The sequence below is a fragment of the Patiria miniata genome, unplaced genomic scaffold (assembly GCF_015706575.1).
Source record: "Patiria miniata isolate m_02_andy unplaced genomic scaffold, ASM1570657v1 HiC_scaffold_23, whole genome shotgun sequence".
Classification (NCBI taxonomy): Eukaryota; Metazoa; Echinodermata; class Asteroidea; order Valvatida; family Asterinidae; genus Patiria; species Patiria miniata.
Window position 1 is genome coordinate 2,626,484 of NW_024037062.1, and position 14,547 is coordinate 2,641,030.

General features: G+C 42.4%; 1 protein-coding gene across 1 annotated transcript; it reads right to left on the bottom strand.

The window, feature by feature from the left end:
- Window positions 1-4,325: 4,325 nt before the first annotated feature.
- LOC119731309 (cholesterol 7-desaturase-like) lies at window positions 4,326-12,380 on the bottom strand. The gene is made up of 7 exons (XM_038204457.1): window positions 11,751-12,380; window positions 11,411-11,599; window positions 10,215-10,393; window positions 9,889-9,941; window positions 6,352-6,502; window positions 5,506-5,685; window positions 4,326-4,534 (listed from the first exon to the last, which is right to left on the bottom strand). The coding sequence occupies exons 1-7, from the start codon at window positions 12,211-12,213 to the stop codon at window positions 4,373-4,375; spliced, it is 1,377 nt and encodes a 458-aa protein (XP_038060385.1). The 5' UTR covers window positions 12,214-12,380; the 3' UTR covers window positions 4,326-4,372.
- Window positions 12,381-14,547: the final 2,167 nt, after the last annotated feature.

The following is a 14,547-nucleotide window of genomic DNA, read 5'->3' on the forward strand; positions in this document are numbered from 1 at the left end:
AGCACTCTAAAAAAAAATAGTCACGCTTTGAGTTTTTTCATATATATTGGTATTCCGTTTAATTAACGGGCATAATTATACGTCAACCTTGTACATGTAATAAGCGAAAACAATGAAGAATCGTCACTCAAAAAAATAAAGACGTAAATTTCTAAATACGATTTATTCCAATTAAATATTCCATTTCATGTAGACAACAATAGGTAAGACAAGGTGTATCCCCGCAATAACTTGTTTGTGTACCTTACACCATGCTGGAGCAAAATTGGTCACTTAAGAAAGTTTCAAGTGGTGCCATCCCTACTTAAGAAAGGGTCAAAGGTCACCAGGGGTAAATAAACACCAATAATCATAACGTTGAGTGCAACTTGCATTCATGATTTGTGTAGATCAACAGTTTATCTTAGACCGATCACTGATCGATGCTAATAAGAACAGGATATATAGTGCAAAGTCCAATAAAAAAGGTCTTTAATTAGCGCTAATTACGCTTGTACTAATCATAATTACGAGTGCAAGTATAAAGTGTCACTGTGCCCCTTAAACCGTGCTGGAGCAAAATTTGTCACTTAGGAAAGTTTCAAGTGCATAGTGTCATCCCTACTTTAGAAAGGGTCAAAGGTCCATGGTTCAACATCCAGTCGCCAGCGATGGATGGGCAATGGCTCCTACATGATTCGAGGGACCACATCTCCCGGGAAACTTGGTCCCCAGCGATGATGATGACGACAACTGTGGCGACGAGAGCAGTGATAAAATTAATGTGTCATCTGATGACGAGGCGGAAGAGCTGGCTTCGGAGGAAGATTAGAAAACCCCTCCTGATCACGTGAAAGAGTCTGTTTCGTCGGGGAATCGGGGCCGTATCGTAAGTCCGACGCCTCATAGGTCCAACGCCTCATCAGTCCGAAATTTCTGACTTATTTCGAATTCATTTATTCCGTCTGATAAAAAAGGCAGAAAAACGAAGCGTCGGACATATGAGGCGTTGGAGCTATGGATCGGTACCAGAAAAGGTTTATTTCAAGGACAAGGCAAGAACTAAATTTAAAAAACAAAATACGACGAATTAAGTCCGCGAGGTTGTCTACTTACGAATGGCGCACTGTGCATAGCATGAACTAATCGGCCGCAGATCAGTCCGCCAACGCGCAGTTTTTGGTGCAAGGGTTGATGCTACGGGTATAAATCGGGGGGAGGGGGGGGGGTCTGGTGCATCCCTTATTGTCAATGTGTAATCGCTAACTCTGACAATTAGAGGCGCAAACATTCTGACATTTTACACAATGTTTGTATTAATTAATAATGGCTGGCGGACTTATGAGGCGTCGGACTTATGTACAGAAATAAAAATAAATTTAATTGTCGGACCAGCGAGGCGTCGGAGCTATGAGGCGTCGGACCTATGAGGCGTCGGACTTATGAGCGCACCGGAATCCCGTCAGTCCCTATGCCATTACGAAGTTTCGTCAAATATGAGTGTATTCTTTGCAAAAACAGCCTCACTGCAGTTTTTTTTTAACCCTATTCGTAGGAATGGTTAGAGTCATGTCACAGTTTACCTTGGCATGTTTACTGGTTACCGATTAGTTTCTAAGGAGGAAACAACGAATTTCCGTTAGCATCATGTTTCGAGAATCTTCCGGGTGCATGGTGTATCAAAAATGCATCTCCGTAAACAATTTGCCTCGTGTGATATGGACCACATCCCAACGGTCAAATCCAGGAGGGGGCTTTATTTTTTGTATCTTCAGCATGTTAAGGTAAGATTATCATACGGGCAGCGCCTTGTAATTTAGGAATTTATAATAAGTTAATAGAAAAAAAGCCCAATCAACTAAACTTCGTACTTCAAAGCATCCCATCAGCCAGTGTTAATGATATCATCACAATAAAGTTCTCAATATTGATTATTGTCAACTTTAATGCAAACCTTGTCTGAACTCAAAACTACTTCAATTTTTGATATAATTATAAACTCCGGTGATTTCGTATTCCTCATATTAAGCACGTATTACATCCATTCGTGATGGAGAGGGTATAGAGGTAATTAGTTGCACTCACTTTCATGAATGTTTGTGATATTGAAACATTTCATAAGTGGTGTGTTTTGTTCCTGCGTGGGGTAAAGTACACACTGACGGTCGTTTTATCAATTCACTCCTAATTATCATTCTAATTATTTATTAAACATGTAAATTAACTTCTTTTTGATCGGACGCTGCACTTCATAATTATCTTGGTCTGAATCATGTAATCAGTGATTGGTCCATAATGAACGGTTGATCTGCACATGAATGCAAGATGCACTTATATTGTTCTTATTGATGCTTATTCACCCCTGGTGACCTTTTACCCTAGAGATAACACCATGCACTTGAAACTTTCTTTAGTGACGAATTTTGCTCCAGCACGGTGTAAGGGTCACAGTGACACTTTAGTGCACGCGTAATTATGATTAAAAGCGTAATTAGCGCTAATTAAAGACCTTCTTAATTGGACTTTGCACTATATATCCTGTTCTTTAGCACATGATCAGTGATCAGTCTATGATAAGCTGTTGATTTACACCAAAAAAAATCATGAATGCAAGTTGCACTCAACGTTATGATTATTGGTGTTTATTTACCCCTGGTGACCTTTGACCCTTTCTTAAGTAAGGATGGCACCACTTGAAAAAAAAACTTTCTTAAGCGACAAATTTTGCTCCAGCATGGTGTAAGGTACATATTGACACTTGTTTTATCCTTGCACTCGTAATTAGCTGGCTTCTTATAAGTGGACTTAGCAAATCCTATTCAGTATACACGATATACTTTCGATCCATGAAGAAATTTGGTTTGCACTCAAGATTATGATTAAATCGAATTGTTGGGGGACTATAAGGGGCTCCCCCTCCCAACGCACCACTGGCGCAACTTAAGAAATCCCATTTTGCATTTGTCTCGGTCACTCCTACATATCCCACGCTTCAAACCTTTTGCACTCGAAATCATGATTGAACCTCACTGGGCTCCCGGACTATGGGGGGGGGGGGCGTGCCCCACGCCATCACTTCCCGACTACGCCGCTGCTCACAACGTTGTAGCTTAATTACGGATTAACCTATTTGCAGCACAATTACAAGTTTAGGCTACTATATTAAAGCAAACTACATAATAAGCAAGCAGATGATGAAAATATTAACTCAATTTTGTATCGAACGTTAAATTCATACTGAACGATATAAAATACAATGTAGTTAATAAAAAACATGCTGGTGATACTCATGATTTTTCTTTGAACACGATTTTCCCTAATGATTTTCAAATAGGCTGCAATGCTCAAAATAATTTTGCAAGTTTCAAGCGACATCAAACGATCTTTGATAGGATCCCTAGACTTTAGGGCAATCAAACTGCAGCAATTAAGTAAATGATAACATAATTTGTCGTATATTTCATAGGCGTTGCAGTGTTTTGTGCTTGCGCATGCCCACCTCATCCCCCTGAAGGTACAAACACGCTAATTGACATCAGGGCCTCTCACGAGGAGTGGGATAGAGGTTGTAACCTCTGCTCTCTATCGGCGATTCCAAGAAACCCAACGAAGTGGAGCGATATTTGTAATGTGTAATCTTCAGTTGTCACGTCAAAGTGCATCTTGTTTTCAACAGGCGGATTACTTCATGTCACACAACGTGCTTATCAGGAAACAAAGTCGCTTAAAACTTGCAATTTACCACTTTAAAAAAAAGAATCAATTGGCTCTCGGGCGAAACTAGGAATCTTTTACACGATTACAGGAAATTTCGAGAGTACGCTAAGACAAATTAATTTCCTTTAATTTGATTCTCTCAAACTTGTGGGTAGAAATCACAAAGCAATACAGCAATAAATAGTTTCAAAACGTTTTAAAATGGTATTCAGGGAACATTTACTTAAATATTTGTTTTAGACGTTCCCGGCCCCTTCCCGTTTAAATTGAGTCAAACTATTTGAATGTTTATATTCGCTCACGTCACCTAGACCTATTCGTTTTGATTTCCGAGCGAAAGAGTAATTAAATTTTAAAATATACATGTATATCTATATTATAACTCAACGCCTTGTCATACTTGCTTGTGCTAAATGAATTGTGTGATTGATTTCTAAAGCGTAGTACACCATAATGAAGCAATTACAGTAACACAACAAATCGTATGACAATTACAACACTAAATAATTACACGAATGTTCTGTGTATACGAAATCTCAATGTATATATTTTTTTTTAAATAGAAAGCGCAAAAGAGGAAATAATTCTAGTCTAAAGCCTTTATTGTAGATCGTGAGCCCCAAATATTAAAACTGACACATTTGAGCGACTCTATTTTTAACCTTAGACAGTAATTTTACCAATCCATAGATTCCTCTTTCGGGTCGTACTTGGGGCTGTTCTCAGAGTAGAACTGGGCGAAGAATCGGCGATGTTTCGCTATCAGATGATCCTCCTTCACAAACGGGGGGTTACGAACGTACTTCTTGTTGGCCCACACCGGAAGGTCACCCCAAATCTAGCAGAGGAAATCACATTACTATTAATTTCGAGGCAGGCAGTACTTAATGAGAAAGGCCTACGGACTGGGTAACAGGTATAGTGGGGATGGCGAAGCAAGGCTGATTTGGGCAGATTAACAGGCAGCATATAGGGTAGCCCGATAGACCATTATCATGTTGCGGCCATCTAGATTTTTTTCCATTCAAATCAACGTAAAGCGAGGCTGGAAGGAAAAAAGTCTGGTTCCTGTTTGCACAGAAAACATTATCATTCAGTACTGTTATTGGATACTGGGAACATGACTGAAATGGTGGCAGCATGATAAAGCTCTATAGGAGGCGGTCCCATTCCCTATGAGGTCCGGATTGGGCCTTGTTTATGAGTCGTCTTTAATGCATGTACATGTATCTGATTCATGTTATGCTTGGAACTTTTTTCTTAGATATTTTGTAAAAGTCTTGGGTTGATTCCATCATTTGTTTTTTACTCTGCGGTCACGATTCCTTTGACTTGCACAACAAGAAGCGAGAGTGGATCAATGTGGCTCCACAATGCTGTTTCCAAAGGAACACATACCAATGGGCCAATGATCTCGCCAAAAATGAGACGTATGGCGATCCGTGTATGTATGGTAATCAGGTGGTAGGGCAGACACGACAGTAGGCCTACGGGAAGTGAACACTCTAAATTCTAAAAAGTGAAAATTCACTCAATTCGAGTGAAGATTCACTCCCACAGTCGGAAACTAGGGACTAGACGTTTTAGAGTGATTTTTCTTCGAACGTAAAGATCGAGATTTCACTCAAGCTTCGACTGAAGTGGTTCATTTTTTCAGACAATGTCAATCGAAAATAAGACTGATTTTCACTCTAAAACGTCTAGTCCCTAATTTCACATTTTGGAATTTAGAGAGAATGACAGTACGGGCTGACACGGCTGAGGAGGAGGAGTGGCCATGGGCTCGGCTGGGGAAGGCGGAATTCTTACCTGGTAGTACTGTTCATACAAGGCCTTCTTGCCAATGTAGAAGGAGATTGGTCCTCTCCGGGTATACCCAGTGGTCACAATCCTCTGTCGCATGGGTCCAACAGGAGTGACGGATATTATCAGTTGAAGCTCACCCAGTACGGGACTGTCCAGGTGTAAAGTGGCGAAGCAGGGTCCTATCTGTCATGATCAATCGTCAGGCGAAACAGGATTATATACCTGTATCCAATTTAATTACCCTATAGGGGCTGGGGAAGGAATCCGCCCCTCAACTTTTTCCGAGATAGTCTTGAAAACATACTATTTAGCCTCGAGTCTTGCGCATCTTTTGATACCGAAAACATAAAAATCGGACCAAAAACCAAGTACCAAAAACCGTAAAAACTGATTTTCCCAATTAACGTATTGTGCACAAAGCAAAATAACCTATAGTCATGAAATGAATTGGGTATGTTCATGATAAGTTGTTCTATGCATGTACCGAGGTTTCAAAATTTTTCGTCGCTCGATGGCCAAGATCTTGGGGGGGGGGGCAGAATCCGCTCCCCCCCCCCCCCGGCTTAGAGATGGTCAAAATAGCCCGGCTCTTTTAGGGTTAACCTGTATAATAATAAGTTCCCATCGAATTTGCACCAATGGATGACATTCTGATGGGTCCATTGTAATCCATGAATGTGACATTGTATTCGTGGATGTCGACATTTGGCTTATATTGTACAGCAGTTAGCTTACATGTGCTAATCGTACCCCTTTTAAACTTTTGTGTTTATAAAAACCCTATATCCCCGACCTCAGGATGGGTTTAAAATGAGCTTGATGTGGCATATTCATCTATTCTACCCATACCTGCTCAATTTGGACGGTGTTTGCCGGCAGGTTGAGCAGACCAAAAAAATACGGGGGTTTGGTGGACATACGAAGTAAAGCCACATGCTTATCGGTAGGGTGTGGCTCCCAGCTGACGTCGGTAAAGTGGGCCTGACCAACGAAAGCCCTCCTGTTAGGAAAAGGGATACATGACTGTAACTTTTGGTTAGTTGTTTTTTTAGTTTTGGAAGTTTTGTCCAAGGAGCGAGGTCTCTCGACTTCGCTTGTTAATCCACTCCGCCCCATTCAAAGATAATCGTAACCAGTTTCCTTGTCTCTGCCGTTTGGGCTCGTCTTAAACGACTGGTGCCTGGACTACTGTCCTCAGACACTGATATCAGCAAATTTGCTAACTGGAAAGTGTCTGATTTCTCACTTCTTGAACCACATTGCGACTCCGGGATGACCTCTTCAGCAATGGAGTGAGGTGGAATGCAAGAATGCGTGCGAGGATCTTTCCAGCTAGAGCAGAGAGATACCTCGATAGTTTCAAAAGTTCGTCTTCTCACCTTTCTGGAATATAGTGACAATCAAGGCGTCACGAACATCAGTGGGAATAAATTCCTCTTCCCAGATCCGTATATAAAAAGAACATGCAACGTCTCGCAAGATTTGGGTCGGCAGCCTTGTATAATTCTGCCGGGATACCATCCAGGCCAACAGCTTTGCCATTCTTCATATCCCTGGTAGCTGTGAAGAACTCCTCAAGTGCCTGTGGTTCATCAAGATCACGATCCTTTATCGGAAGTTGAGGCAGTTTATCTACTTCGACATTGTCTACAGAGAGCAGCTCACAGAAATGTTCTCTCCACCTATCGCAAATATCAGGCATGTCCTTGTGAAGAGTGCCATCCTTGCCCACACACCATGGGATGTTGGACCACATGCGAAGAAGACTCTGTTGTTGTTGGTATCGAATAGGACTTGGATTTTTTATCGACTCTTGCTCCCACCATGCAGTTGTTTTCATCTCACGAACCCGGTACTGGATTTTGATCTCATTTCGTGATATTGCGGTTTCTTTCTGTCATTTCTGATGTCATTCTGCCAAACAAGGAAATCTCCTGCGCTTCTCATTAATGATCTGCTCTATCTCTGCGTCTTTGTCATCAAACCAGTCCCCGTTGTGTAGCTTCTGAGTACCCAACGTCTCATCACAGGTTGTTTCGATGGCAGTCTTCAGACCTTCCCAGAGACATTCCACACTGGTGTTTTCTACATTCAGCAGAGCTTCACTCATTTTTGTCTGGAACTCATCTCGTACCTCAGGTAGGTCGAGTTGCCCTAAGTTGTACTTGGTCATATTCTGTTTCTTTGCTTTTCTCTGTTTTTGGGCGGAGGACAAAGGACAATATGAGGATCGTACGAGCCTACATGATCGGTCCAACACTCACCGGTGACATCATTGTCTTGGTGATAAAAACGTCTTTCCTGTCACTACTGTATATAAGACATAATCTAACATAATGCCAATGGCGTGATCTGGGATGTCTCCATGATGTCTTATTCCTATTTCTTCGGACGAAGAGGGTGTTTGTGATCGACAGCTGGTGCTCCGCACATTGTTGAAGTCACCAAGTAGAATGATCTTATGGCTGCGTGGTACCTGTGTTAGCACAGAGTTAAGTGCTGAATAAAATTATCTTTGTCTTCAGGCTCGGCCAACAAGGTCGGTGCATAATTATGCGGAGATCAGTACGTGTCGCTTGTTCGTTGGAGTTGAGTTTAATACCAGTTGATTTGAGTTTAACACCAGACGCTCGTTAACACCAACTGGGAGCTCCTACAAATTCCTGACCTACTCATTCTTGATGGCAAATCCAACACCATGAAATCTCTTTTCGTTCTCCTCTTTCCCCTTCCAGAGTACATATCCTGCTTCTATTTCTGTCAGTTGTCCTTCCCCGGCGCGACGGGTCTCTTGAAGCTCCGCAATGTCATACTGGCGAAGCTCTCGAGCAATGAAAGCCGTTTGTCTCTCGGGTCTCTCACTATGTTCATTTTCCATCAGAGTTCGTACATTCCATGTACCGAAATGTAATTATTGCTTTCTTTGTTTTGGACCGCGTAGAGGTGATCCCACTGGGTGCGGTATGCCAGCCAGTACATGCGGAACAGGCTATGGTTAAGAGTACCTTTTCTAACCGCTCCCACTTGTGGGGTGAGAATAGTGGATCCTGAAAAGGGCCGCTCAGCCATGGAGGCTACTACCGAACTACTCTTCTGTTTCCAAATCCAAGAGCAGAGCCACGTGACTTGACCTCCACCGCCTACGTGCTGGTTTGCAGTTGAAAGCTCCCAGACTTCACGATCCTGCTCCCTTCACTGCTGACCAATCGCCGCAGGACTTTAGTTTGTACCAAAGTACCAAGTAGAAGCTGTGCGTGAATTTTGTATGCGAGTATAAAGTTGCACGTCGACAAAGTTCCCACAAACCTTGACATCACTTGCCCTGATTCCAATGGCAAGGGTACCTCGACGACTGCAGGACAAGTTCAGCTGCAGTGGATGGCGTTGGCTCCAAGGGAGCTCATCCGCCCTTTGTAGGTCTTGTTTTTTCCTAACCGGGTGTCCATATACCCTCCTCTCCAGACCGAGCCTGGAGAGGTTGCCGGTTTAGTCGCCGACGGCCCGACCAACCCTAACCCTAGTTTGGGGTCAGACTGCCAATCATGACTAACGAGCTCTGCCTGCCCGGGTTTGCGACAGAGTTTTCCTTCTCCTAGGCAAACTTCCGACCTAGGCTAACGAGCTCTACCAACCCGGATTGGTGATCGGAGTTGTCTTCCTGCCGACCATGCAAGCTAATGAGCTCCACCTGCCCGGAGTTGAGTGAGTACCAGAGATTACACACACGCACTCAATTTCAAATTTTAATAAACTGAGTTAAGACTGAAACATTATTTTTCTGCCAAGTTTGGTTTTCTAATGTGGAATTATTAAAAAAATAAGTTTTTTTTCATTGTTTTTAAAGGGTATTTATCAATATTTGCGGTGGGAAAGGTAAAACTTCCTTACTCGCAACTGAGAAGCTGAATTGCGAAGGACGAGGCTACAACGTGGCCGAGCCGAAGGCATGTAAAGGCTCCTTAGACTGCCTTTTTACGACCCATGTCTGACCACGGAGCAGTGGCACAGTAGAGAATCAACGAACAACTCTACTCATATATGGTCCGATCCGGGAATCAGACCCGGGCCACAGTGGTGAGAGGCGAGCACGAACGCACTATAGCCACCCATGCCACCCTACGGTAAAGGACCAGTGGACAGCTAAAGTTTGTGGCATATTTTGACCTAACTTATGAAAGAAGCGTGCAAATTACTCGAACTATTCACAGTATATAGTTAATAACGTCAGGTACTTTATTCCTATGCTATTTTTTTAATGGAGCGAGTCACATATTTAAAAAAAAAAAAAAAATGTCGACTCACGCCGTAAGCGAAGAAGAAATTAAGTTCCTTTGTTCAACGGCAAAGTAACGCAAAAATAATAATCTCTTTCCTTAATGAACTCACGGCCCGTGAAGGTAATCTAGATGGGCAACATCAGCTCCGTTTTCAGGGGTGTCCTGATGAAGAGAAAGAAGAAAACGAGTTGGCAATTTCCAAGCGAAGAATAATGTACAAACCCTGTGTAACTGTCTAACATGAACGTGGCAGAAACATAAAGAAAAGCTCAAGACTTTTTGACTTACAAAAAATATCAATCGATAAACAGTGTGCACATCAATGATTTACCAGCAGTGTCATTGACTTTAACATCTGTAATCAGTCTTTCCCAAATGACATCAGGCCGAAAAAGGCTCTGACTAATGTCTTATCATTTAGACTGAAGGACTAACCTCGTTATGGCTGTCGAGTTCGCAAACCGTGAAGCCAACAGGTTGAAGTTTCCCATTAGTTAGATGTTCGAGCTCCGGGACTTGCCAGTCGGGCTCCTTGCCTTCAGCATGGTACCACAGCCAGATTCTGTGATTGACTTCGCAGGACTGGTAGGTGGGGATCTTCACAAAGTCGGGTACTGTCGGGATTTGATAGCACTTTTACTGATGCGTCAGTGTTACATCGTGACTTTCGATGTGAAGAGTTTTTTTTTTCAAAAGACGATAAATGCCATTTTACCTTTTAGAAATCCACACCCTCTCATGGCTGTCCAAAGTCACTTTTGACAGCTTTTATGTAGTTTAACACAACTTGCTCAATTAATAAAGCGAAAGGTGAAGTTTAGAAACGGCTGTCATAATATATTATTTAAAAGTTTCATAATCGTTGAAATGTTTCTCTTTAAAAAAAAAATGGATATACAATGTTTTGAAAAAAATCAACATGTATTCTAACTATAGGATTATTTAACCCAACATTCAAAAGAACTCAACCCAACTCAACCAAACCAAACCAACTGGGCGGAATTAAATCCAACCCAATCAACACAGCCTATCCCAACCCAGCCCTACTCCAAACAGACCAAACCTAACAAACCGAACCAACCCAACTCAACCCTGCCCCGACCCAACACAGCCTATCCCAACCCTACCCAACTAAAGCACAACCCAACCAAACCAGACCTAACACATTGTAGCCCATCTCATCCAAACCTGTTTCATCCCAACCGGCCAACCCAACCAAACACAACCCAACCCGACCCAACCAAACCAAACCCAACCCGACCCAACCAAACACAACGTCATTTGAAAGGGACCTATTCCATTCACCGTCCTATACGTTCCGAACCACTCAACGCAGCCCGCAACCCGACCTGAGCTAACCAGCAACAAAGCTATGTCACATATAGTTCCAATCTATCTGTGGTCCAAAGTCGCTTTATGTAGCCAAATTCCCATATTTTCCCATTTGACCCGTTCTATGTATTAGATAAGTTTGATTATGTTCCGGCAATAAAAAATAAATAAACAAATCTCAGTGTGTTGGGTGATTACCCTTTAAATGAACCCCTAAGTTAAAAGAAAGTTGGCATTGGATACTTCGCACAATGTTTTCATTGATAAATGTCATGCTAAAAAGCGTTGTTAATATGCACCTTTTTCAGCGTATCCAATATGGACGCACTTGCCGTCTTCTCCCCGGTATCTCCAGCCATGGAAGGGACATTCGATACATTCACCGTGTACTGAGCCACCTATGGCCAGATTGGCGCCTAGATGAGCACAGTAGGCGTCAACGACGTAGGGCCGCCCACTTTCTCCTCGGAATACCACCAAGTTCTTACCTAGAAAATGAGAGGGAGCCGGTACTTAAATGGCCAATAATAATGAAAAGTGTATACCTTGCTTGACGTTGTGGAATCACTTAGTTTGCGTGGGGTGAGTCTCCATATAATTCATTTATTTCAACTTAGGTTAGTTTTTCAGTGGGCCTACCAGCAACGGCAACGAATTTGTGTTCCTTCTTCTTCAATTCAGACGACATCAGGATAGACATCCAGCCATTCGGGTAGACAGGGGGAACGTCTCCAACCTTCCGACATCTCTTCAAATCCCGCACTCGTTCCTCAGCCGATTTGCCGTCGGCTGGGCCGTCCACTAAATACGTATATTTGGTCTCGTCGCAGTAGAGTGCCAAGGGCTCAGTCACCGCCTTGTACAGCTGAACAGCCAAGTAAGTCAGCACGGCAGCAAGTCCGTAGACAAGAACAAACTTGAAGTCAGAACTGTGGGCGACTTGGTTGATTTTCTCAGACACAACCTCAACTGAAATGTTGGCATTCTGGACGTGATTAGCGAGCTGCTTCGCGTAATCTTCAAGAATCAGAGGACGGGTGACTAAACCTGCTAAGAAAACTGGCAGGATGAAGGACAAAACTCCAGCTTTTGAGACGGCCATATCTAGCTGAACCTACTATAAAACTCGGTAATGGTGTGCGCCTAAACTGATCGCTCAACGGCAGTGTAAAAGTTAAGGTCAGCGTTGTAATTAATGGCCACCTCAGTCATCTTTGATCGTAAATGGGACCAACGAACTGTAGGCCAAACAAAAAATGAATATTGTTTCTCATCTCGCCACACGTCAATTTTGATATTGTAATTGGTTACTTGCCAATGGCTTTCGTGCACAGCCGCAAAGATTTTTTTTTTCTGCTTGGAGTCGCTCAGACGACAATAAACTTATCAAAGCCCGAGAGCTTTTGACCAAAGTTCAGTCTATTTCTATTTCTATTTCGCCGCACTCTGAAAAGAGGTTATTTGATTGACCTGATGCTAAAATTGTATGTACTTCATATTATTTTTCTTCAATAACTGCTACCCCTTAGGCACGTAGGCTATTTGCTAAGCACATGCACTTATAAAAACCACAGATAAGGACATCAAAAGTCGTCTTCAATTTTCTAGTAGTATATTCCGCACTTTGTTTTTTTTTAAGTTTAAACCGCCTGATTCAACACTGATACCGGTATGGCATAGAAATGCCACAGAGAACGTGGAAGACAATTCTCCGAGCTATTTTGGAGTTTTATCGCAAAACATTCTTTTCAGTGAAAGTTTCATTCAAAAGTTATTCACTTTAGAAAGAGACATCGACCGACAATATCGGCACATGTTTATTTAGTGAATTACACTTACACGTATTACGTTCTTTCGTGGTAGACTGGTTCCCGCCCCACAATCAGTATCCATAAAAAAAAAGATTCGCCTACAATTTTGGTTCCTAACTTGCCAATTCCAGCCAAACATTACTTAATGTTTTCTTACAGGAATATCAGATCATATGATATATAAAGCAAATGGTGTGTTTGTTTTTAATTTGATCGGAAAATTAAAAGCTTTTAATGGTAAATCCAAAGTGGAAATGAAGCCGAGCTTGGAAAAAGGACCATCTTGATGATTTTCAGACGTCAGGACAAAATTGTCAGGTCAGGGAACGAGACTTTTTGGCATGTGGCAACGGAACCTTTGTCCCCACCAGGCTTCCATAAAATAAACCGTTAACAATGTGTGACGTCATCAGAGGCTTATTCTGTACCTTTACAGTTGATGCCTGAAACCAAAGGCTAAGCCCCCCCCCCCCCGAAAAAAAAACCCGCGGAAATGAAACACACATATATTTATAAAGATGTCCAATCAGCTTTGTTAAAGGGAAATACAACATTTGCAAACATCGAAAAATAAAACTACCAAGTTGTTACAAAATACCTTACTAGGATGTTGCCACGCATCGATTTCGATACTGTTGGTTTTAGTTGTACTGGCTTCTGTGAATATAGGCTTCACAGATATGTTTGCCGTACGTAGTCATTAAAAAGACCACTATAAAATTGTGAAAGCACGACAGCTTATGAACATCAGGCAGGCTTCTAGCGCACTTTGAAGACTACGTATTTCATCGACCTTAACCCTAAAAGGGCCAGAGGGCGGAATCCGCACACCACCTTTCAATATTTCCCGCGATACCTTTGCAAAAAAAGGCCCCGACCCTAGCTTTCCTGACTTTTAAGCCTCGAGTCTTGCGCATCTTTTGATACCAAAAACATAAATGCCGAGCATGGGTAAGCGCGTAGCGAAAATAATTTCGGCGCTATACGCGCCGCAAAAACTGAATTTCCCCATAATGTACACAAAGCAGAATTACCATTGGTGCATATGAATAATTAATTAGCCATAATTCCAAAACCCTCTCACCTATAGCCATGAAATTTCTTGGGTACGTTCATGTTAAGTTGTTCTATGCATTCACCGAGTTTCATAATTGTTCGGCACTCGATGGCCGAGATCTGAGGGGGTTGGTCACTTGCTAATGCATATTTATTTTACAGTTTTGGTGCCGAGTTGGGGGGTGCCGAGTTGGCAAGGTGCCGAAATGTTCGGTTACAGTACAGTGGAGCCCTACCTTGACATCATAAAAAGAAAATGGGCTTGTAGCAGATGTTCCCTGCAGCTTTGGTTGTGCTTATGGCTTTCAGCAGGGGGGGGGGGGGGGGGCGTTTTAACTTTTATTTTGTTAAGGCTGAAACCCCCTGTAGTTTAGTTCTCGATGTTGTAGATTGTTCTGAACTTCAAAATTAGTCAAAATTTACCAAAATAAGTGACCGATCTTTATGGCTGGAAACCAGCCATAGTCATGGCTGGAAACCATAGTCACGGTTTATCTGGGGATAGCAGTACTGAGATGGCGCCACGTTTGCGTGCGTATATTGGGGGCGTTCATAGAGACCAAATAGAC

Excerpts from the sequence above, each read along its gene's own strand:
- LOC119731309 (XM_038204457.1), bottom strand. The coding sequence starts at position 12,213 with ATGGCCGTCTCAAAAGCTGGAGTTTTGTCCTTCATCCTGCCAGTTTTC. Across the intron at positions 5,686-6,351 it reads ACACCGTCCAAATTGAGCAG|ATAGGACCCTGCTTCGCCAC; the intron begins GTATGGGTAGAA and ends TGATCATGACAG. Across the intron at positions 4,535-5,505 it reads TGTATGAACAGTACTACCAG|ATTTGGGGTGACCTTCCGGT; the intron begins GTAAGAATTCCG and ends TTCCTCTGCTAG.